The 22,146-nt window shown below is 32.0% G+C and overlaps 4 protein-coding genes across 4 annotated transcripts; 3 read left to right on the top strand and 1 right to left on the bottom strand.

The window, feature by feature from the left end:
- Positions 1–2,297: 2,297 nt before the first annotated feature.
- LOC128036622 (metallothionein-like protein 4B) lies at positions 2,298–4,455 on the top strand. Its single transcript, XM_052627251.1, has 2 exons — positions 2,298–2,461; positions 4,174–4,455. The coding sequence occupies exons 1-2, from the start codon at positions 2,370–2,372 to the stop codon at positions 4,334–4,336; spliced, it is 255 nt and encodes an 84-aa protein (XP_052483211.1). The 5' UTR covers positions 2,298–2,369; the 3' UTR covers positions 4,337–4,455.
- Positions 4,456–6,839: 2,384 nt separating this feature from the next.
- Positions 6,840–13,446, top strand: LOC105773725 (probable galacturonosyltransferase 3). Its single transcript, XM_052628434.1, is given in 9 exon segments — positions 6,840–6,905; positions 7,195–7,247; positions 7,332–7,374; positions 8,761–8,808; positions 8,886–9,008; positions 9,496–9,654; positions 9,736–10,073; positions 10,891–11,839; positions 13,093–13,446. Coding segments are annotated over 9 exon segments (2,055 nt in total). The 3' UTR covers positions 13,369–13,446.
- A 4,424-nt stretch (positions 13,447–17,870) lies between these two features.
- On the top strand, positions 17,871–18,818 carry LOC105787139 (vacuolar iron transporter homolog 2). The gene has a single exon (XM_012613578.2). The coding sequence runs from the start codon at positions 17,955–17,957 to the stop codon at positions 18,597–18,599; it is 645 nt and encodes a 214-aa protein (XP_012469032.1). The 5' UTR covers positions 17,871–17,954; the 3' UTR covers positions 18,600–18,818.
- A 226-nt stretch (positions 18,819–19,044) lies between these two features.
- LOC105773713 (putative clathrin assembly protein At1g03050) lies at positions 19,045–21,411 on the bottom strand. The gene is made up of 2 exons (XM_012595799.2): positions 20,766–21,411; positions 19,045–20,199 (listed from the first exon to the last, which is right to left on the bottom strand). The coding sequence occupies exons 1-2, from the start codon at positions 21,409–21,411 to the stop codon at positions 19,094–19,096; spliced, it is 1,752 nt and encodes a 583-aa protein (XP_012451253.1). The 3' UTR covers positions 19,045–19,093.
- Positions 21,412–22,146: the final 735 nt, after the last annotated feature.

Raw genomic sequence — 22,146 nt, 5'->3', positions numbered from 1 at the left:
AGTTTAGCTGCCCCTGAACTTAAAATTGCATCTTCAGCTTCTGGGGATGCTGCCTCATCTAAAGCCTTCTCATCGTGTCCCACTACAAATTGGATTGAGAGCACCAAAGCCAATGAGAACACAACGAAATGAACCTTTGCCATCTTTTATGTTTTTTAAAAAGGTTAAGAAAAAAAGTGAGATATATTTTTATTGATGCTTAAGGATGAAAATGAGACAGAATTTAAAGTGTTTAAAATGAGATAGTTTTGGCGAATTTTGGGGGCTGTTGACTAGTCCGGCGCCTAATAGCTATACATAGCAAAAATACGTATAACTTCTATCCACATTTTCAATGGCCATGTTTATCACTCTTATTGGTGATTTAGATTTGCTTCTCTTTGTTTCACTCGAAGACATGGTGGGTGATCGTTGATACGTTTTAAAGAAAACAAATGTTATGAAATATTTTGAATATTGATTAAGGTCAATTAATCTTTAAAAAAAAATTCTCCAAACTTTTAAATATTAAATATTTCATATATCTCAAGAGTAATATTCAGTCTTTCAAAGTGCTATTAATACCATGATACTTGTATTTCGAGAATATATAAGATAACTTGGAAATCTAATTTAAAATAGATATTTGAGTGTGTGACATATCGTAAAAATCTTCTTATTTTCGATTCAATCTCAAAACTACAACAATAATTATAAGAATATGCTCAAAATTAATAAAATGAAGTTAAGATGAAAAATATATATTCGAAATAATAGACCAACTCGTACAATCAATTATTTATACAAAGTGGAAAACTTTGGTCTCAACTTTTATATCTCAATTACATGTTACAAACACCTTTGAGTTCATTAAAGCATTTTTTTTAATTAGGTGAGATTAAATAAATACGTAAATATAAAAATGTAAAATACTCGCTTTATAAGTACAAAATTTATGGGATAAACTATCAAAATAATCACTTATATTTGATTAAATTTACGTATTAGTTATTAAACTTTAATTTGTTACGCTTTTGATTGCATAAGTTATTTGCTAAATAATGTTATTTTTGGTTAGAAGTGTAAAGGAAATCACAGGTAGCCCGTTAAATACTATGTGACTTCCATGTCATTGCGGTATAATCTAAAGACATTTCTTCCTTATCTCCCTGATTTTCCTTATTTTCTCTTCTTTTTTTTCTTTCTCTTTTCCTTTCTTCGTTACCTTTTTATTTTCCAAAAAAGTGAAATTCATCTTTATCTCAACTATAAAATCTTGGCCACCTCTTAGCCTCGTCGCCTTCTCCATTCCCTGGTGATAGTAAGAATGGGTATGGTTAGATTTTTCATCAATGAATTCATATTGTTAAAAAATCCATGTAAGGATTTGAATCCAATAACCTCGTCCCCCGCCGTTTGCTGTTTTGAAGTTAAAAAAAAATGAAAAAGAATGGCCGAGTAAAATGTTACAGAATGACATCACTAATGATCAAAATGTAACAAATCTCTTCAATCAACGACTTCAGTCAAAACATCATCCTCTAAGAGTTTGATATCTTCCTCATTTGTATTACTTTTTGCATTTACCACATTCCCCATTGCACTCAAGAGAGTCTCTTTAAACGATCATTTTTTGGTTCATCCTTTCTTAATCGAATCTCTTTGGTATCCCACCCTACGCCGAATGAAAGAAGTGACAAAGACAATCCACTTCAGCGAAATCCCTAGAAGAGAGCATTGTTAACATAGATTGGTACACACAGATCTTTATATGTTAAAAAAATTATGCAGATAATATATTTTTAACGTTGTTACAAATTTATCATTAAGTAAACAATATATATCAATTAAGTGATTATGTGGTATTTTTTGACATGTTGAAGTGAAATTTTATGATGATGTGCACTATTTAGTTTTGCATGTTCCACTAACAAATATTTAAAATTTAAAACAATAAAATCTTAAAAATTAAAATTTTAGAACAAAATAAAAATTTACAAAATCTCATAAAAGGTTCCAAAAGAAAATGAAAAAATTAAAAAGAATCCATAAAAAAATATAAAAATTTTGGTATATATTGAGGTTTGGTATAGTATTTTTATGACAAAATCGAACAAATATTCTTAACAATTTACAGGATTTTAGGTACACGTAACCTTTTTGCAGCAATACGTAAGACACAGCTTAATGAACTCTTCCGATTTATCCGACACATCGCCATGTGTTAGCTTTTCCGCAATCCTTTTACGCAATTTAACGAACAGTTAACCTGCAATGATTTTCAGAATTCTATTTAAAAGGACAACCTTTAGGAGATCTTTCAGAAGCTTCAAAATTTTCATTCACATTAAACATATTGCGAACAACACAAAAAGACTATACGGTACAAAATGGCGGATTCCAAAGTTGAAGTTAGAGGATTCGCTGCGTGTAACGATAAGTGTGGCTGTCCTTCGCCGTGCCCCGGCGGCACGACTTGCAGGTTTTCGCCCTATTATTTTCGCTGATTTATTTTAGGGTAAACTATAAATTATTCACCTAATTTATTTCTGTTTTGATCACTCAATTATAAAATTTTTCAATTTAATTACTAGTTATTTTAGACCATTTCTGTTTTAGTCACTTACGTTTTAGACCGTCTCTATTTTGGTCACTTTCTGTAAAATGGTTAACGGGAGTGATGATTTAGCATTTTTCTAACTGATAGAATAACACATTTATTTCTCAATACTTACACATTCTATCAATTTGATCCTCAAACACATATAATTAAATATAAAGTATATATTATAAAAAAGTATAAAATGTAATATTATTTATAATTATAAGGCTCAAATATGCATTTGGCCCCCAAACTTGACACCTTCTCCCAAGTTGGTACTTATGATTTTTTGCACCCCGAGTTGGTACTTGGATTTTCATTTTGTCAAGGGTACCATACTTTTTGGTAATGCTATTAAAAATAGGACACATGATGTTCTTAGGTTGTGGTACGTGGCACTAATGATGCATTAGTTTGTTTTTTCGTAAAAATATTTAAAATTTTAAAAGAAAAAATATATAAATTATATAAAATTTTAAAATAAAAATAAATCATAAATCATAAAAATATATGTATCTAAAATTAAAAAATTAAAAAATCTAAATTTTAAGTTAGAAAAATCAAAGAAAATTTACATATTTTTCTAAATAAATTGCAAACAATTAAAATATATGAAAATAAATTTTACAAAAAGTTTATGCTTAAATATAGGTGCATTATTACACAATTCTTCAAGTTGACAAGAATGTAAAAGATGATAATTTGAAAAGGAACCCTTTTTTTGTTAATTATTTGTTAGGTTTCATGGGAAAATTGGATTCCTTTGTTGAGATTGTTATTAGAACGATCATGAATAAGTTTATAAAATCGCAAAATTACTGAATTTTGGGGATTTTGAGTTTTGGGTCTATCAAAATCACAAATTTACATATAATTTTGTCAAGATCTGTTTAAATAGTTATATGTGTTTGAGGATCAAATTGGTAGAATTTATAAATATGGAGGGTTCAATTTTTGAACTATTTAGAATTAGAATCAAATTGATAAAATGTGTAAGTGTTGAGGATTAAATGTATTATACTAGTTAGAAAAAGTCACATCATCATTTTTGTTAAATATTTAACGAAGAGTGACAAAATGTAAATGATCTAAAACGTTAGTAACTAAATTGAAAACTTTCATAGTTGAGTGGCCAAAACATAAACAAGCTAATAATTGGGTGACTAATTCTATAATTTACTCTTTATTTTATTTTACACAACACGAAAAATGAATTTTAAGTTTCAGTAAACAAAAATATTTGAGTGCTAAATTTGTTAAATTAGGATCAAGAACTAAATAAGTTAACTTTGAGGGCTAAATTTGTTATTATACCAATCAAAATTATGTGTAATTGATAGAAAACATTAATGTTATGAATTGTCCTTAGTTGCTCGCTTTCGAAATCAACAGGGATGAAATTGTTCTATTTTTTTAGAAGGATCAATTTGCTCAATTTAGAAATTGAGAAGGACTAAAGAGTTCTTTTTACTAATTATTTTCCCCACCTTATACTATTAGTTAGTTATCTTTATTATTTTTAATGTGCATTCTATATATAAACATCGAATCACTTTATCATCATTGTCGAATATGTATGAGTAATGAAACAGTTGCGGAGCCGGCGAGGCGGCCCACAAGCGGTGCTCATGCGGGGAGCATTGCGGATGCAATCCATGCACATGCAGCCAGGCTGAAGCCGCCGGGGGCAGCGGGACCGGAAAGATGTACTGCAAATGTGGTGCCGGTTGTACCTGCGCCACTTGTGCCAATTGAATTTTAAGAGCAAAGAGTAATGTATGGATGGGTACATTATTTGATGATATGTTTTAAGCTATATTATTATAGAACGGAAAGTAAATTATGCAATGTATGTTGTTTCGAGAGATACGATGATAAGGGTTGTTTTCGTTATGATGTAAACGAATTGAAATTTTGTTTCTCAATTGTGGAGTAATGCATTTTTATGACTGTAGGCACAAGCATGCAATCCAATTGATAAAAGATAATACATAGAAACAACATGGAATGTATGGTACTAATCAATATAAATAAGGCTCAAAATTTTATATTTTAAAAAAATAATGGCATACTCAATCCTTTTATTTTAGGGTAATATACATTGTAGTATCTGAACATGGGTTCAAGGTTCAAATTGGCATTTAAAATTATTTTTGGTCCAAAATTAGGTGTTTGAACTTGATTTTAAGGCTAAATTTGATATCTAAAGTTTATTTTGGTCCAACTGAATTTAGATTCTTGGTTTAAATTGGTACTTCAACTTGGTTTTTTTTTATCCAAATTAGTACTTGCAGTAAATGGCTTACTCGAACTAGAGGTGCTCATGGGCCGGGCTGGGCCCAGGAAAAAATTTCGGCCCGGGCCCAGCCCGGCCCGAAATATGGGCCTAGAATTTTGCCCAGGCTCGGCCCGGGAAAAAATTCATAAGCCCAGGCCCGGCCCGGCCCTTTTTTAAATAAATACCAAAAAATTATTTTAAAAATTAAAACAAAAATTAAAAAAATATTTTAAAAATATTTTAAAATTAAAAAAATTAAAAAGTATTTTTAATTTTTTTTAAAATATTTAAAATTAAAAAAATTTAAAAAAAGTATTTTAAAAGTATTTTAAAATTAAAAAATTAAAAATATTTATTATATTCGGGCAGCCTGCCCGTGCAAAAAAAGTGGTGCCGAGGTCTGCCCATTTTTAATCGGGCCTCATTTTTTTGCCCAAGCCCATATTTCGGGCCTATATTTTTACCCAAACCCTCCCATATTTTGGACGGGCCGTCGGGCCGGGCCGGGCCGCTCGGCCCATGAGCAGCTCTAACTTGAACCAATTTGAACTTGGCTTTGTATCAAATTGAACCTTAAGACCAAGTTTATGTACTTAATTGGACAAAAAAAATTTAAGTACCAATTTGAACCTTAAAATCAAGTTCAAGTATCAAATATATATATATATATATATATACTCTTTATTTTATCACACGTTTATAGGACTCACGTTAAATCTTCCTTCTTCGCAAACCCTTTAAACATGACAAAGCTCACAATCATTTTTAACCAAAAAAATTATAACATGAAGAATTAAACCTTTGAACAATGGATGAAAATTGATGAAAAAAAAATATGAGAACCAGATCGAAGATAAGACACCTAAAAGTTGGGAGTAGAGCTGCTCGTTTCATGTTCTGTTAAAATGATAACAAATTTTTTTTACTTGATTGGTGAGTTGTTTCGACCCTATAAGTGTTTGACTTTTTTTTTGTTTGGCCTACTTAAATATTTTGATGATGATGATGATGATAATAATAGTAGTATTAGAATGGTTAATTAACTTATTTTTACTCTCTCTTTTTTTTCTAGGTTTTTAAATTTTAAGTGTCTTAAAATGTTAAGCACCACGGAAAGGTTTTTTAATTTAGGGTTAATATAATATTTGGTATACATAAATTTGGTTTTAATGTTTAATTTAGTATTTGAGTTTTTGTCTCAATTTTGGCTTCAAGTTTCACCCCATTTAAGTACCGAGTTTGGTTTCAATGTTTAATTTGGTATCTAGACTTTATTTTTGTTGTTCCGATTAAGTACCTACGTTATTTTTTACTAGATTACACATGTCAAACATTCATTGGGCTATTTGGTCTGGGTATGCAAATTGAACATTAAAGCCAAATCTGAGTACCAAATTGGGACAAAAAAATCAAGTTCAAAATTCAAGTCCAATTATTAATACTACTAAAATTATTCTATTAAATTAGTTAGTATGATATTTTTTGAAATAAAAAAACTCATTTGGTAGACATGTAAACAAAATTACATTGTAATTAATCTGAATTTAATAGAAGAATTTTAATCGTGTTGACTATTAAAATTTGAAAAGTAAGATTAAATTCTAGAAATAAAAGTAAAATGACTAAATTTGATATGTGCAAAGAGCATAGGAGTCAAAGCATAATTTAACCATATATATATATATATATATATTTCCGATTTTAAAATTCCCTTTCACCCGCGAAATAATAATAAAATGAAACGAAAAAGTAAAACAGAATTAGAAAGTTTCAACTTTCAACCGGTCGTAGAACTGAAAAGTTTTAGCACTCCATTTGCGAGCTTCCCACAATGCGCGCCCCTGGCGCACTTTAGCAAAGAAACCGTTCCTTGATTCATAATATATATAAATATATACAGATCCTGTTCGTCACTTTCCCGCTGTATTTTTTTTTTTTTGCATTTTCAAAATCAAATCTCTCGGTTTCTCTTTTTTCTCCATGGCAGCAGCTTCAAGGACTGTATGGAGCTTCGATTCCTTGCTACTCATCACTTGTTTCCTACTCGTACGTATTCCGATATGTTTCGCTCTCTCAAATCTCTTATTCTTCTCTTTTTAAATCGAATTGATTTGGATTTGAATCTTTTTGTTATAATTGGCTCAATTTTACAAGTTTTAGATCTTTTTTTTTATGTATTGATTTCATTAAATTAGTATCCAAATTAACCGTAAAATTAGAATAAAATAGAAAATGCCGATGTTTATTAGATAATAATTTGTTTATTCTGTTTTTTTTATTATGCCATTAATCAGTTATTTATTATAATTGACACCACTAATGGCTATTGTTTCAGGTTATTTCCAGTATTATCATTGTGGATGCTGAAATATCAGATAACAGAACGATGTGAGATCATTTCTAGGATTTTTAAGATATTTTTATTCTAATTTTAAATTACCTTAATTTTATGTTCTATACAATTTCTTTCAGTGGAAGAGCACTCAAAGCTTATCGGCTGCCGAAAGACAGAAAGGTTTCCTTTGTTTTATAGCTTTCGAATCATGTTGTAATTTGATTTATTGAAAATCAAAAGTGTTCCGTAGTTAATTATTGTGTTCGATACCGCTGCCTGCATATCGTTGCCGTATGAGAGAAAGGTTTCCTTTATATTTTATAGATTTTTATTAATATTTATCGAAATCCAGAAGTGTATCATAACTAATTGTGGTATTTGATACTGTAGCCTGCATATCTGCCGCTTATATTTTATAGATTTTGAATCATGCAGTAGTTCGATTTATCGAAATTACGGAGTGTTTCTAGCTAACCATAGTGTTCAACATTGCTTCCTGCATGTTGGCCACTGTATGACAGAAAGGTTTCCTTTATATTTTATAAGATTCTGAATCATATTGTAGTTTGATTTGTCGAAATTCAGAGGTGTTTCATAGCTAATAATGGTGTTTGATAACGCTGGCTGCATGTCATCCGTTTAAGGACAGAAAAGATTCCTTTCTATTTTATAGATTTCGAATCATATTTTAGTTTGATTCATAGAAATTTGGAAGTGCTTCATAGCTTATCATAGTGTTTGATGCCACTGCTTGCATATCCGCCATTGTATGACAGAAAGGTCTCTTTTATACTTCATAGATTTTGAATAATGTTGCAGTTAGATTTATCGAAATTCAAATAGTGATTCATAGCTAATCATACTGTTTGATACTGCTGCCTGCATATCATGCGTCGTCTGAAAGAAAGATTTCCTTTATATTGTTTAGGCTTTGAATCACATTGTAGTTTGATTTATCAAAATTCGGAAGTATTTCATGGCTAATCGTAGTATTTGATACCGCTGCCTGCAATCATCCCTTGTATGACAGAATGGTTTCTTTATATTTTTTAAGATTTGAAATTCCGGGGAGTGCTTTGTCTCCCGTGGTCTTCCAAGAGCTAGTGTGTCAAAGCGCTCCCAACTTTGTGAGCTAGGCTCTCAGGGCAGCCGCTCATGGAATGTTGGCTCTCGGCAAAGCACAGGTGACAAAACCCTCCTGGGGAACAATACCTTCAGTTGTTGGGATCCAGTTCGCTGCCCGGCAGACGAAACTTCAAGGACTTATCTTAAAGGAGCGGACCAACCCTCACTAGACAAAAATGTTTCCATTATGTTTTATAGATTCCGAATCCATGTTTTGTTCGATTTAGCAAAACTCAGAAATGTTTCATAACTAATCATAGTGTTCTATACTGCTGCCTGCATGGTCGCTGCAGCCTGTAGTACAGAAAGATTTCCTTTATATTTAATAGATTTTGAGTAAGAATCGCTTCATAACTTATCATACTGTGCAATACCACTGCCCGCATTCAAGGTTTCTTAATGTTGCATGAACTTACCATCTGTCCGAATGTTGACAAGCAGGGAAGGGAAGCTTCCTCTGCGGCTTACATGTCCAATGACAATGAGAAGGTAATCCGTGGAGTTCATCTTTGTCTTAACTTAATAACTAAGATGAATGATGTTCATGTAAATTATTTTTCATACAGGATCTTGACATAATTGCAACATACAGTGATGTTTCGGGCACTATTAGAACATGTAGGGTGAAAATGAAGGACCTTTCTGCTTCATGGGTTCTCGAAAACCCTATCAATGTTGACAAAGTACAGGTATTTGATTTTGTTAAATCCTTTCCAGCAATTCATGGCTGTCCAATTCATAACAGCAAGTATAATCTAATTAAGTGCAGTAAGCACTGTTCTATGGTGAAATAATACATTTTCAGCTGTTATATGAGCTATATGGCCCGGGGAAACCAAAATTATATCATCTACTCTTATCTATCTCCTTTTTTTCCCTTGTTCAAGTTGATTATTGTTGAATTCCTTGTATCCAACACTTATGTCTGACACATCAATATAGGAATAGACCTCCTAGCATCTTCGATACACATGAAAAAACTTTGAGAAATAAAGCATACCTATCTCAACTAAAGGCCCATGTTTGACACTCGTATCCGACAAATGGATGTGGAGATAGGCCTCCAAAGACCTTCCGGATATCTGAAAAAACTTAAAACAGAATTCTAACCATACCTATATCAAGCACATTCCTCAACTTACACCCAAGTACTGTTGTTTGACATCACCAGTTGAGTAATTTACTTCCCAGGTACTTAAGCTGAAAGATACATACCAAACTAGCACACCATTTCAAGAAAATGTTGAACAGTCCACCGATGATCAACAATTTCAAGAAGGTGAAATTCTAAGTCATCGACAGACATACTGGAGCCCTGTGAAGTTCAAGCGTCAGGTAAACCATCCACAAGTCCTACTGTATATTTACATATTTCTTTCCTGGTTTAGACTTGTGATAGTATGTAAAGGTCTTCAGATATTGCGGCAAAAAAGGAGGGATCTCCGTACTGCAGAACTTGTTCGCCAAGATAAAGAAGTTGATAAAGAGATGCAAGCAATGGAAGCAATTGAGAGCTTGAAAAATATGGACACTGTTGTGAAGGGAAAATACAGTATATGGAGAAAAGATTTCGAAAATCCTAATGCTGATTCTACCTTGAAGCTTATGCGTGACCAGATTATTATGGCCGAAGTATATGCAAACATTGCTTTGTCTAAGAAACAAACTGTTATTTACAATTCTCTTTTGAAGCAAATCATGGAAAGTCTAAATGTTATTGGAGAAGCTAACTCCGATGCTGATCTTCATCCTAGGTATGGCTACTTTTTATGTCTACTGTTTTTGGTTATCGGTTAAATTACCTAACAAGTCCCTGTACTATAAGTTAACAAGTAAATTAGTTGAGCAATTTAGTCCCTTAACATATTAACTTTGAGGCAGAAAAGTAGAATTAACTTGATCGTTACTTGTTGCGTTTTAAAGTGATATTTGGTCTTTAGTTATCATGTATACGGTAACTAAGTTGCTTCAATATTAGTGAGCGAACTTTTCCCCACCTTTTACAATTTTTACTATTTGGTTTAAAATTAGGGATAAGACAGCATTTAGTTTTGATAACTTTTTCAAACCAATTTTTGCTTAGTACATATTAGTTTGAAGTTCGATAACTTTTCTTAATTTGGTTCTTGAATTTAAATTCTATTAAGTGTGATGATGATGTAATACTTTGACATTGTGCCATGTCATTATATGGAAATTTAAAATTTTTATATAAAATCTAAAAAATACATAAAATATTTTTAGAAATATTTTTAAAAAAAAATTCATGTAAATGATGTGGCATAATCTGAAAATTCCACGTCATCATATTTTAATGGAATTCAAATTTAAGGAACAAATTGGTAAAAACTAACAAGTTTAGGGACTAATGTGAAAGGTCAAGGAGCAAGGTGCGAAAAGTTGCCAAAATCAATGACCAAATGTTGCGTTTATCCCTTAAAATTAAATATAGGATGATTAAATTGCTCATTTTTATAGTTATAAGGACTAATCAGAAATTTAACCTTTGGCTATCATGTATAGATTATATACTATTGGTTTTCATGTAAATGGATGTTGTTCTGTTTCTAGTTCACTTGATCGTGCAAAAGAAATGGGGCATGCATTATCTGTAGCAAAAGATGAACTCTATGATTGCTGCACAGTTGAAAGAAAACTTCGAGCCATGCTTCTAACAACAGAAGACAATTTAGAATCACAGAAGAAAAGAAGCGCCTTCTTGATTCAATTAGCTGCAAAAACTGTCCCGAAGCCATTGCATTGCCTATCTCTGCAACTATCAGCCGACTACTACTTTCATGGATATTATCAAACCAAGCAAGAACCATACAACGAAAAGCTCGAAGACCCTTCGTTATACCATTACGCCATCTTTTCCGATAACGTATTAGCAACATCAGTGGTCGTCAATTCAACGGTGTTGCACGCAAACGAGCCTGAGAAACATGTTTTCCATTTAGTGACTGATAAACTGAATTTCGCCGCCATGAAAATGTGGTTCTTGGTGAATTCTCCCGAGAATGCGACGATTCAAGTCGACAACATCGATGATTTCAAGTGGATGAATTCGTCTTACTGTTCGGTTCTTCGACAACTCGAATCTGTAAGGATTAAAGATTATTATTTCAAGGCGAATCATCCTTCGACTCTGTCTGATGGAGCTGATCACCTCAAGTATAGGAACCCGAAGTATTTGTCTATTCTGAATCATCTTAGGTTTTACCTACCTGAAGTACATCCAAAGCTGGATAAAATCTTGTTTTTGGATGATGATATTGTGGTTCAAAAGGATTTGACACCTCTTTGGGATGTTGATCTGAAAGGGATGGTGAATGGTGCAGTGGAGACATGTAAAGAAAGCTTTCATAGATTTGATAAGTATCTCAACTTCTCTAATCCGATAATCATAGAGAATTTCGATCCCAATGCTTGTGGTTGGGCATTTGGAATGAATATTTTTGATTTGAAGGAGTGGAGAAAGCGAAACATCACTGCTATATATCATCATTGGCAAGATTTGGTAATGCTTCTTTGCTTTTCTTACTCTTTCAGTTCTCTTTCAAGTAGATAGTTTGGGTTTAGGAAATAGAAAATAATTCAATTCCAAAAATATATATACCTATTTAAACTCAAAGTTTTTTTTTTTAAAGACCTCCTACTTATAAAAGAAATTGGTTTAAGTCTATTTAAGTCTTTTATATTTTTACCGATGATGTATTAATTCGATTGACATCGATATTAAAGTGCATTTATCCTCTTAAGATTTGACAAAAATAATGGGTATTTTTAAATATTATATAAGCAAATTTTTTATATTTTTAATATATTTAATATATTTCTTAATTTTTATATGATACCTTATATATAATTCCATGTTACATATAAATTACATAATTCTTAAAAAATATTTTAATAATATGTTATAAATTAGAAAATGGACTGCGATGCGCTAGGCTAAGCTTAAGCCTAATGTTGGAGTCCATGCACATCCCATACCTTGAAGTGTTATAATATTTTGCGCTAACCGAATATTTAATTTTTGAATTTGGTAATTTTTTATAATTAGGTTTTTTTTTTGTCTACATTAGATTTTAAATTCGATAATTTTTTAAATATTAATTTTTATAATAATGTGATATTTTGAGATTGTGTCATGTTATCACCTAAATTTTTAAATGATGATGTGGTATAATATCAACATATCACATCATCACAATGATCCAATTTAAGAAAAGTAATTAAGTTCGTGGACTAAAATGGACAAAAATTCAAGGACCAATTTAAGAAAAATTGTCAAGTTTAAGATTAAATGTTGCTTTATCCCTAATATTTTTAGGGTTTAATATAATTTTGTCTCCTGAACTTAGTAAATAAATTTTTTTCACTTTCCTACTTAATTCTTTTTAAAAAATTAATAATTTTTGCCTCTTTGCACCCGTTGGGTCAAATAGTTAATTTTTCTTCTAATCCTTTCAAAATTTAATAATTTAAAGTCTTTTTAATACAAAATTATGCCTTAAGCCCTCAAGAATTATTAATTTCTTTTTGGTTCTTAATACAAATGATTACTTCGTCCTTTGTTCTTAGTGAACAAGTCTTCTATTTTCCTTCTTTAATAAAAGAATGGAAAATTGTATTTCGCATTTGTCTGTTATATTATGTTAGCTTAATCTAGAAACCATAAGGATTGTCATTGATATATGAGTTTCTAAACATCATTTTCTCCATAGTTTACCGAGATTCGTCACTGATGAAGATAAACTGTTTTTGCAGAATGATGATAGAACTCTTTGGAAGCTTGGCACATTGCCACCAGGGTTGATCACTTTCTACAACTTGACTCATCCACTGGATCGAAAATGGCACGTATTAGGACTCGGTTACGATCCGGCCTTAAACCGAACCGAGATCGAAAATGCAGCCGTCATCCATTATAATGGAAACTATAAGCCATGGTTGGATCTAGCAGTCTCCAAGTACCAATCATACTGGTCTAAATATGTAAGTTCTGATAACTATTACCTTCAACGCTGCAACATAAGTGAGTAACATTTTCCTCTTTTTCATTTTCATTTTGTTTTGTTTTCACTTTGTCATACTTGTACTTCTCTTGTTATAGCAAAGAAAATTAATCCTTCAAAAAGAGTAAGGGGAATTTTGTTCCTTTGTTATTTGTTGCTTTTGATGCGAATATTAAATTGTAAAAGTATCGTGAAGAGGTTTTTTTAAATAGATAAATTAGTTCTTATGCATTTAAAAATAAAAGCAAACTAGTCCTTGTTGTTAAAATTTATATACATTTCTATTATTAAAAACGAGCATGATTAACAGAATAACTAGATAGTTATACGTGACAAGCCTTGTGTACCTCATGCTGACTTGCAATGATCAATTTTTAACAGTAGAAAGGGATGTAATTTTTAACAGAATAACCCATTTGCTCTTTAATCTAATTTACAAAAGTTAATTTGTTCATTTTTTTGATAAAGAGAGCAAAATGCAATCTAGCTCCTAGTACAAGAGTCCTCATGATACTTTTAACATTTATTCTTTTTTGGCTTTATTCGTAAATTGACTCTTAAATTGTATAGATAATAGCTTTTCATTTCTACTAGTAAAAACTGGTGTAATTAATAGAATAATGAAATAGCTACATATGATATGTCATGTATACCTTATGTTGACATATAGAGACTAGTTTTAAATGGTAGAATGGGATGAAATTTTTAACAGAATAACTAATTTACTCTTTGATATAATATATAATAACTAATTTATTTATATTTTTAAGAGTAAAATATAATAACACACTTGGAATTTAAATTAAACAATCAAACATTAATTTTTATATCATCACCGTTGATCAAACTTATCTTTTTATCCAAAAACAATTATTTATGTAAAAATTTAATCCAACTTATCCAAACATAAATCTAAATAAAAGATCCAACTCAAAAAATTTTGAATCGCCTCGATTATCACTTCCAAACTCAACCGCGATTAAGCAGGGTTAAGCAGCCCCATAAATAGAAGAAAAAGGAATATAAAGTGAGTAGAAAAAGTGTACAATTTGGTCGTAAAAGTGGAACGAATTTCAGCTTTTTTTATTCATTATTTTAACCAAGAAAGAGTAGTGGGTGTACTACACACTTTCAAAGACTTAACGGTAAATTACCCTCAAGGTCATTAAATTATTAATAAATTTACATTTTGGTTATTTAACTTCAAAAATTATGAAATGGTAATGAAACTATTAGAAAGTTTTCTTTTAAGTCAACGAACCACTCAAAAAATTTTATTTAAATAACTAGGATGTTAAGTTTTTAAAAAAAAAAACAATTCAATTAACAAGCTTCAAGTGATAATTCGATTATCAGTACGGTGAATTAGTACTCGTCGACGAGTAGAAGAATATATTCAATCCAAGTTGATCTGATGGTCAGTGTTGAAAATCGAAGAAGAAAGTTGTTTAGATTTTAGTTCGTAAATTCGTGACATTTAAAGTTATTTCATGAAAAAAAATTAAACTGTGGAAGAGAAGAAGGAGAATTTTTTATTAGTGCAGGCAGTGCGAACAGGGTGGGTTATACAATAATGATTTTAATGGCCCAGTGACTTAAATGAAAACTTTCAAATAGTTCATTGATCATTATAACTTTTTTGAAGTTGAGTGACCAAAATATGAAGTTTACCCAAAATTGAGATATAAAAGTATTTATATATTCCCAATTACTTTAGTGTGGAAGCCACACTTCCTTATAATAATCAAACAAAAATGGTGTCCAACTCAGATATCCACCATTGATGGAGATGGATTATTCCCAAATTTAACCCCTTTTCACACATTTAACCACTCTCATTAATGGTGATTGACTATTGCTTGTCAAATATGTTTGAAGATCGTGTGTATATAAACAATGATAGTGGGTATATCTTCTTATATATAGAAAATAAACTATTTAAAGTGATGATTAGGTAATGCAACAATATAACTCATATTTATTTTTCTTCTTTCGCAAGTTTTTTTCTTCTTTTTCATATAACTTAACAATCGAATATCGGTTTGAAAGAGGGTAAAAATCGATTGATTCGTAAATTGGTATGAACTGATTGACTCAAACTAAAAATTTGTTAAACTAGATTTTATAATTTTATAATAATTTATTTAATTTGAATCGATCAAATTAAAAATCAATAATTTAACTGGTTCGTTCATTTATAAGTTTGATAGGAAAAATGAAATCAAAATTACGATTTTTATTCCGATTTTTTATTTTTTATTTACTTTTTTTTCTCATATCACTTACAAACATGTGATATGCAGGTTTTTCCAATGGCATTAAACAGAGTTTAAGCAAGGAAAATAGAGAGAGAAAATTATTGATAATGGGGACTAGGCAAAACAATTACCAAATCAACATGCATCCATTGTGCTGATAAAATTCTGATGGTTCGATTTAAGGTCTTAATATGCATCATTGTCGTATGTCAGTTTCTTTAAGTATGTTAGGGTTTAGGTATATTTCAATTTTTAATCTCTTATGCATTTTATTGAGATACAACTTAAAAATATGTTGTTAAATGTTACAAAAAGTCAACTAAAAACCCATTATTTAGAGAAGCAAACAGCTTTTAGGCTGTCCCCAATGGGTTCCTGTCATAGCAAAACTTGCTAGAAAAATCAACTTTTCTAATCTGATTTTGGTTCATAATGTTACTCAATATTCACATCGTTGAAAGACATAGAAAGTTTAATGATGTTAGTGGAATAAATGGTTTGTAGACAGGTTTTGAGGCTGTAGGAACTTTTTAATATAATGCTTAAAAATACCTATAATCCCTCCCTATAATGCGCTTCAGCGCGCTCGAACTCACGTCCTACTACACCGATAATAATACCGATGCCAATTAAGCTAATACCCAATCAACAATTAATCTTAATCTAATCCAATCGTAACAAATCAAGCTTTAAGTATTTTTTTTTAAGTTTAAACTATATCAAAAGTTCTAATTAACATCAATCACTTCAATAACCATACACACACAAAAATCGAGAGAAAAAACCGGACCTTAATTTTTAAAATTCTTAAAATCTCAACCTTATCCTGGCTCAAGTTTAGAATATTATGAGATGAAGAATATAAATATACACTAGGCCTTTTTATATGATCTACATGTATCAATTCTAAAGCTGCTTTTAGGCCATTTTTCCATTATTTCATGCTTTCATCCTTCACTCCTACTTTTGTATTTTATTTTACTTCTAAAAAAAACTGAAAAGATTAAGTTGAAAATACTGGTATTACTCAACAAGTGTAATGCCTTTTGTGATCAAAACATCAAGAATTATGATGAAGAATCATGGGAACTCACATGTTGGGTAAATGTTAATTAAGCACATAAAAAAGAGTGTTGAGTCAACTTTTTCATTAGAAATATTTAACAATGTTAGAGGTATAAGTGACTTAATTTCTTAATTCCTAACAAAAATTAGGTGATGCAAATTATTAACTTAAATGCTTATAATTTATACGAAAATTGATATTGATTTTCTTGGGCTTAATTCTATCCTCAGTCCCTGTATTTTTTGGATTTTTGGAAATTAATTCTCTACTTTTAATTTCATAAATTTAGGATCTTTTTAGTATTACTTCTATGAAGCACTTTTGGAACAAAAGCTTTATTGTCCCAAAAGCATTCCTAAACAAGCTGGGTTTTTTAGAGAAAATGTGTTCTCCCAAGCTAAAATTTAGCCCAAAAACACTTTTTTCAAAAGCTGAAATTTTAGCTTCTCCCCAAAAGTAATTTTTTTCCCCAAAAATACTTTTGAGAAGCGTTCTCAAACTAAGACTTAATCTCTATATTTGTCTGATTCTAAAATTAAGTTTAATTGATAACATTATTAATTAGTTTTTGTTAAATCTGAATATATGTTATTGATTGAATTTTAATTCTTAAATTATACTTTTGAATTTCGTTTTCATATTCTTGAAAATTAGAAAACATTAAAGACAACGAAAAAGCTAAGATTACTAAACTATTAGTAAGTTTACATTTTGGCCACTCAATTTAAAAAATATATATAAATGATCATTAAATTATTCGAAAGTTTCCATTAAGTGATTGGATTGTTAAACCGATGTTGTATAGCTTTCTATGTTGGCACAGCTTGTACCAATCGTAAGTTTTCCTTCCCCTTCTCTTATACAGTTCAGTTTTCTTTAATGTAACAACTTTTAACGTCACAAATTTTCGAACCAAAATCCATTATTCTCTAATCTCCAACATTGATCGTCAGATTAATTTGGATTTAAAATATATTCTATTTATCGATGAATATTGATCCACCGTATATCCTTCAACTTGAAAATATGAATTTTGTATAAGACCGGAAAAAGATTTTAGGGTAAAAAGAAAGATATTTTAGTTCCACTAACAAAATAAAATATACATTAATTATTAGGAGAGTAGACCTTCCGCATCATAATTTATAATCTCACCATCGCTATTCCTCTCCTATAAATCCCCCTCCATCGATGGCGTGTGTCCTCCACAAGCCTCCTTTTTCTTATCATTATCATATTATATATTCTATTATTTATCTTTGCCTTTTTTGCTCTCTTTTCTTGTCAATAATGGCGTTGTCAATTCATGTCAATGGCGGTACCGAGCAAAAGCAGTTTCAAGAACCTGTTGAAAACCCTGAGTTCGATTACTCGCAAAGAGGACAATGGCTTCGAGCTGCTGTTTTGGGAGCCAACGATGGGTTAGTTTCAGTATCGTCACTGTTAATGGGTGTTGGTTCAGTTAAACAAGACGTCAAAGCCATGGTTCTCGCCGGTTTCGCCGGCTTGGTAGCCGGAGCTTGTAGCATGGCCATCGGAGAGTTCGTCTCGGTATACACCCAAAGGGATGTCGAGATGGCTCAAATGAAAAGAGACGGAGAAAAGAGATCACCGGTGGTTGATGAAAATGACCGGAGAATGGAGAAGAAGGAGCGGTTGCCGAGTCCGGGACTAGCCGCGGGAGCATCAGCGTTGGCTTTCTCGGTTGGTGCGGTGCTTCCGTTGTTGGCGGCAGCTTTTATAAGGGACCATAAGGTGAGGATGGCGGTGGTGGTTGTGGTGGCTAGTGTGGCGTTGATGGTGTTTGGGGTGGTGGGGGCCTTGCTCGGGGGAGCTCCGGTGGCGAAATCCGGTGGTAGGGTGCTTGTGGGAGGATGGATTGCTATGGGTATTACTTTTGGGCTTACTAAGTTGATTGGCTTAAATGGGATGTAAATTTGAATAATTTGCTTAATTTCCCCTTAGCTTTGTTATTACACCATTCCCATGCAAGGTAAATAGTTTGTGAAATTATAATCTTTTAGTGTTTTCAATCCAAAAGTTTGGCATATTAGTCTGTAAAAGTATTATGGAGGCTATTGTATTAAGAGTCAGATGGCATTCTGTTCCTTTTATTAAAAAATAAACAAATTAACTTTTCTACATTAGATCAAAGACCAAACTGATTGTTTCCATTAAAAATTTTATTTGTTTCCATTGTTTCTATTTTCGGATTGATGTTTGAATATCTTTTTATCCAAATTATTCATTGAAAACCCCAAAATTTAAGTTTCAATACGAGAAAAATTGTAAAATTTAAATCTTACTATGAAAATAATTATATAAAAGAAATTGAGATCCAATATTAGAAGATGGATTTGGATGACACACAAAAAACAGAAACAAAAATTAACACCAAAACATTAATAACTAATGAAGTTTGAAAAGCTTCAATAGTAATTATGTGTATACCACCCTCCTTGATTGTACGGATACGTTTGTTGTTGTACATTCGACACTGCAACGTTACCTCCTCGCATTCCATTCCTTTTAAATTGATCCCACATTACTTGCTCTTCCATTAGCAACTTCTGCTTCTTCTCCATATCCGACATCTGCACGTACGACGGCGGCGCCACCGTCAACGACCCCGCAAACGGGTCAACGGCGACGGGTTCATTGTTCTTATTACCATTCGATGAAGGTGGTGCCGGCAACGCAAGTGTCGCCGCTGATCTCCCTGCTGATCCAAACGCAACACTGCTAGCACTTCCGGTAGCCGCAGAACTCGTCACCGCCGCCATCATTTGTCCTTGTTGATACATTCCGTCGAGTAATAAATGGTCGAATCCACCACCTAGGGTCGGTTTTAGGTTGTTTAGATTACTCGCGGACTGAACCAAGGCGGTTTCCCAACCAGCATCGGCTTTTAAAGTATCCCATCCCGACCCCGACGATGTAGCCGCCGGAACGGCACCGTCGAATAAAGCTAAAGCTAATTTATCGGCGTGGTCTTCACTCGACATAGCGTTCTCCCCTAAGTTCAAAAAATCAACTTCTTGTTGTACTACAATAGCTTTTGAATTATCGTCTTCAACCTTTTCTTCTTCTTCAAAGAAATTTTCCGGCGGCGGTGGTAATGCTTTAATAGCGTTAATATCTTCTTCCGGTTCCGGTTCCGGTTCCAGTTCTTTAATTTCCGGTTCCCGTTCCGGTTCATCTCTATTGACGTTCCCTTGAGCTAACGCCGATTTGTCAAGGATCAACTCGTCGAGGAGGTCGAGTTTCTTTTGAGTTATTTTTTCGATCTCCGGGAACTCCGACGGTCGAGCTATGCCGATGCTCCGACACCATGAATAAAAAGCTTCGAGTTCGTCGAATTGTTTGCTTTGACGGCAAAAAATCTCGTAGATTTTCATGGTATCTGTCATGTCGACTTCCATGAAACGATCGATTAAAGCTCCCATTGTTTCGGTTATGTCGTAATATAAATTGAAACTCTCTTTTACGATCGGATGAAGCGCCACCGTCACCACTCTATTGCATTTGGCTTCACCTGTTGTTTTTTTCCGATCATGCAAAGAGGAAAAGGAAAAAGACAACGTTACGTCATTAATTCATGCAACGTAAAATCGAAAACTGTAAGTTAAAATTACCACGGAGGTATTAGGGATTAAAAATTTCGTTCACTTAAAAAAAGGGATTGATTTGTTCTTTTATTTAGCATGTAATGATTAATTTGTATTTTTATAGAGGGATAAATTGTACCAAAATATAATAATTTTTGTCAAAAAATCACACATTTAGATCTGTCTACAATTAAAAAAATTAAAGCACAAGCTCATTTTCGGCTCCACTCCATTTTATTGTTAAAAATTAATAAAATATTAAAAATACATTTTTAGAATTAAATTAAATTTTAAAAATATTTTATATTATTTAAATTAAATTCAAACTACCCAAGATATAAAAAAACCTTATCCAAGCCCAGACCCAATGACCGGATGTGCTATCTAACCCACAGTCAAAACTGATCATATTAAATAAAAAATAACCCAAATATCACGTTAAAAAAAATTTATCAAATTTATCGAACTCAGTTACCAAACCATGTAAACGAACCTGTTGGTCGACAAGCTAAGAAGCGTTCAAGAAGTTGCTGCAATTGCTGCATTCTTTGAAATAATTGCTCGGTTTTCATCTCATTGACCGGAGTGGGTTTAACGGCGACAAGGCTATTGTTATAGTCTTCCCCGAAATCTTCTTCACATTTATAAACATTCCGTTTCGTATTCTTCCCTTGCATTCTAAATTCCAAACTTTCATCGATGTACAACGCGAAAGTCCGCACGAATGCAGAGAAATCCCACGAATTCGATCGCGAAGTGTCACGAAAATCTGACATGTTGAGGATCCGAGTCCCACGCCTCGTCGAGAAGAAGATCTCTTGCTCGTACGTCGGATCACCTTCGGTGAGAAGACGATGTATCAATATTAAAGTTTTCAATGCTACGGTCCAATTTTTAGTCTTATTGAGACGTCTCGAGAGAGTGTTGACGCACGCACTAACGTAAGCTCGTGAATACGAGGTTAACGTAAGTATTTCTCGAATGTGCCGTTCTTCGGCGGGGTATTCTTCGTGTCTCGTCGCTTTAACGATGGCGACATCGAGGTCAGAAAGCGATGTACTACCGCCGACTTTGGCGAGACTAATGCTCGTCTGGTCTTTAACATGGCCGAGAGCTCTTCGGATCTTACTTGGTGCCATGGATTTAAGGATTTAACTATCAAGTAAATACCCAAACGATATCAAAATTTAAAAAAAAAAAATTCTCAACAACAATCGACGGAGAAAAGATTGCTGATGGGAAAAGGGAAAGAAAAGAGAAGAGAGAAGAAAACGAAAGAAAATGAAAGAAAATTTTCTACTCTTTCTCTCCTTTGTTAAACTTTCCTAATCTTCCCTCTTCAAATTTTTTTTTTTTTTTACCTTTGTTTATTGTTCTTTTGTTTTCCTAGAATCCAAACGGTATCCAATCTTGAATCAACCATGCATTGCCATTGCCATTGCCATTTATTTCCCTATATTTTAGCATGAAACAAATAAAAACTAGAAAAATTTCAATGGCAATCATTTAGCCAAATGGCAAATTTTAATTGGCTATTGCTAAAGAAAAACATGAAAATTATTGTCTTCGGGTCTGGTCTTTTTCAAACCCTTTCTGACATTTTTAGTTTTACAATGGATAACTAAATATATATATATATATATATATATATATATATATATATCTTATAAAGCATTTAATATATGATTAATTCAATTTGATATTTAAGTTTGGCTTTGATATTTAATCTGGTACCTAAATCAAATAGCATCAATGACTCAATAAATATTTGACATCTGTGCTCTAGTAAAAGCACATTGATAATTGGGATAAAAAATTTAAATACCAAATTAAACATTGAAAAACCTAAATATCTAATTCAACATTGAAACTAA

The sequence above is a fragment of the Gossypium raimondii genome, chromosome 1 (genome assembly GCF_025698545.1).
Source record: "Gossypium raimondii isolate GPD5lz chromosome 1, ASM2569854v1, whole genome shotgun sequence".
NCBI classification, from domain to species: domain Eukaryota; kingdom Viridiplantae; phylum Streptophyta; class Magnoliopsida; order Malvales; family Malvaceae; genus Gossypium; species Gossypium raimondii.
Note: the sequence above shows the minus strand (reverse complement) of the source record. Positions and strands in the feature narration are given on the sequence as shown.